This window comes from the organism of the source record quoted next (assembly GCF_019968985.1).
Source record: "MAG: Porospora cf. gigantea B chromosome Unknown PgB_NODE_5563_length_1844_cov_195.312, whole genome shotgun sequence".
NCBI classification, from domain to species: Eukaryota; Apicomplexa; class Conoidasida; order Eugregarinorida; family Porosporidae; genus Porospora; species Porospora cf. gigantea B.
In genome coordinates this window covers 1-1,844 of record NW_027179103.1, presented here as the reverse complement: position 1 = coordinate 1,844, position 1,844 = coordinate 1, and the positions used below count along the sequence as shown (strand labels likewise).

The window sequence follows — 1,844 nt, the reverse complement described above, 5'->3', positions numbered from 1 at the left end:
CTACCTCGACTCGGACCCAGACCCCGGCCTGGAGTCACGTATGACTCTGGTCGGAACGGTCGCAGATGAGTCCGATGAGGAGGACGAGAAGACCGGGATCCTTAGGATCTTGGGCTGGACTGAGGAGCCCACGGCCGGCTCCCCTTGCATCGCTTCCGACCCCACCGCATCTTCGGGAAGGGAAGCCTCGCCGCTCCCCAAGCAGAGGCCACCTGCGGAGGCCTCTCGGCCGAAGAAGGCCTCCGGAGGGAAGCGTTCCCCCAAGGCGCCTCCGAAGGAGCCTCCTCCCTCTCGCGTCATGAACCCCCGGGAAGTCTCGACCCGGGCCGCTCGGATACTCTTGCCGACGTTGGCCCAGGTCGTCGCCGCCCAAGCAGACGACGAAACCGCGGTCGGCAAGGCCTACTCTCGGCGAGACGGCATCGTGTACTATCACGGCCGCGTGTACATCCCGCCTGGACGCTGGCGCCATGAGGCCATTGCGGCGTGTCACTCCCTCTGCCCCTACAAGCACACGGGAGTCAAGAAGACACGTTCGACTCTGCTTAAGGTCTACAACTGGCCTGGCATCCACAACGACGTGAGTACCCACCTGGCGGCCTGCCCGTCATGCTCGCGCAACCGAGTCGACCCGACGCACTTGCAGGGCTTCCAGAAGTCGCACCCCATCGAGGGACCGTTCCGAAGGGTCTATATAGACCATTGGAGCTGCCCTTACGCTGGGAAGACTTGGAATGTGCTGACGATGATTGACTCCCACACCAAATGGGCTGAGGCCCAAGTCGTGGCCGACAAGTCCGCCGAGACCACCATGCGGGTCTTTTACGGCGAATGGGTCTGTCGCTACGGTGCGCCTCGTGTGATAGTTTCTGACCAGGGCGCCGCCTTCACGAGCCGGCTATTCGAATTGATGGCGACCCGCCTTGGAGTCAAGCTACTGCACTCGACCCCTTACCACCCTGAAGGGAACGCGCCGGTCGAGGCTCTACATCCCCGACTGTCGACGTTCCTTAAGCACGTCACGGAGGAGGACCTCTCCTTCAAGGAGGCCCTCGACGCTGCACTATTCTCCTACCGCTGTACTATGCATGGAACTACCAGCGAAAGCCCTTTCTTCTTGTGTTTCGGCGTGGATCCCTCCGTTGGATTCGAGCACGACTGGCGGCACTCCCGTTGTCCCGCGAGCCTCGCTGAGCGTCTCCGTCTCCTCCAGGAGACCCGCCTCGAAGTACAAGGAAGAGCCCAACGACTTCGCGATCGGGAACTGGCCCGTCGCAACGTCACCCAAAGGACCCCGATGGTCTTCGAGCCCGGGCAGCTGGTGCTGTTGCGCACTACTCCCCTGTCCCGAAGTCATCCCAAGTCCGTTCCGAAGTGGACCATGCCCTCCCGGGTGATCACAGTCGCCGACAACGGTCGGGCGGCGACAGTGAGGTCGCTTCTCTCCAGGAAGCTGAACAAGGTGCACATTCAGGATGTCACCTTCGTGGAGCCTCCCCTTTGTCAGATCCAGCGCGACGAGTGGCACGAGTGGCTGCGTTCAGACCCTTACACCAAGGGAATGGACCCAGAGGCTCTGGCTGCCCTCGAAGCACGGTTCGATGAAGAAATCGCCACTTCGACACCTCTCATCCCTCGCAAGCGGCCGTCGGCTTCGACGCCGCCCCCGGCTAAGCGAGCAACCCCGACAGTCAGTTCTGGAAGGGGGAGCTGAGCGGTATTTCAAGACCTAACTTGGTCGGGTTTGTTACTGACTAGTGTCGGCCCACACTCATGTACCATGCATGTTTCTTGGTTTATTAAACAGTTGTTTACGACACGCACTTAAGGTATCTACGTCACTT

At 61.0% G+C, this 1,844-nt stretch overlaps 1 protein-coding gene across 1 annotated transcript; it reads left to right on the top strand.

Moving 5' to 3' along the window:
• Nucleotides 1-40: 40 nt before the first annotated feature.
• Nucleotides 41-1,714, top strand: KVP17_005162 (uncharacterized protein; the record flags this gene model as incomplete). Its single annotated transcript, XM_068514967.1, has 1 exon — nucleotides 41-1,714. The coding sequence occupies one exon, from the start codon at nucleotides 41-43 to the stop codon at nucleotides 1,712-1,714; it is 1,674 nt and encodes a 557-aa protein (XP_068373250.1).
• Between the last annotated feature and the right edge of the window lie 130 nt (nucleotides 1,715-1,844).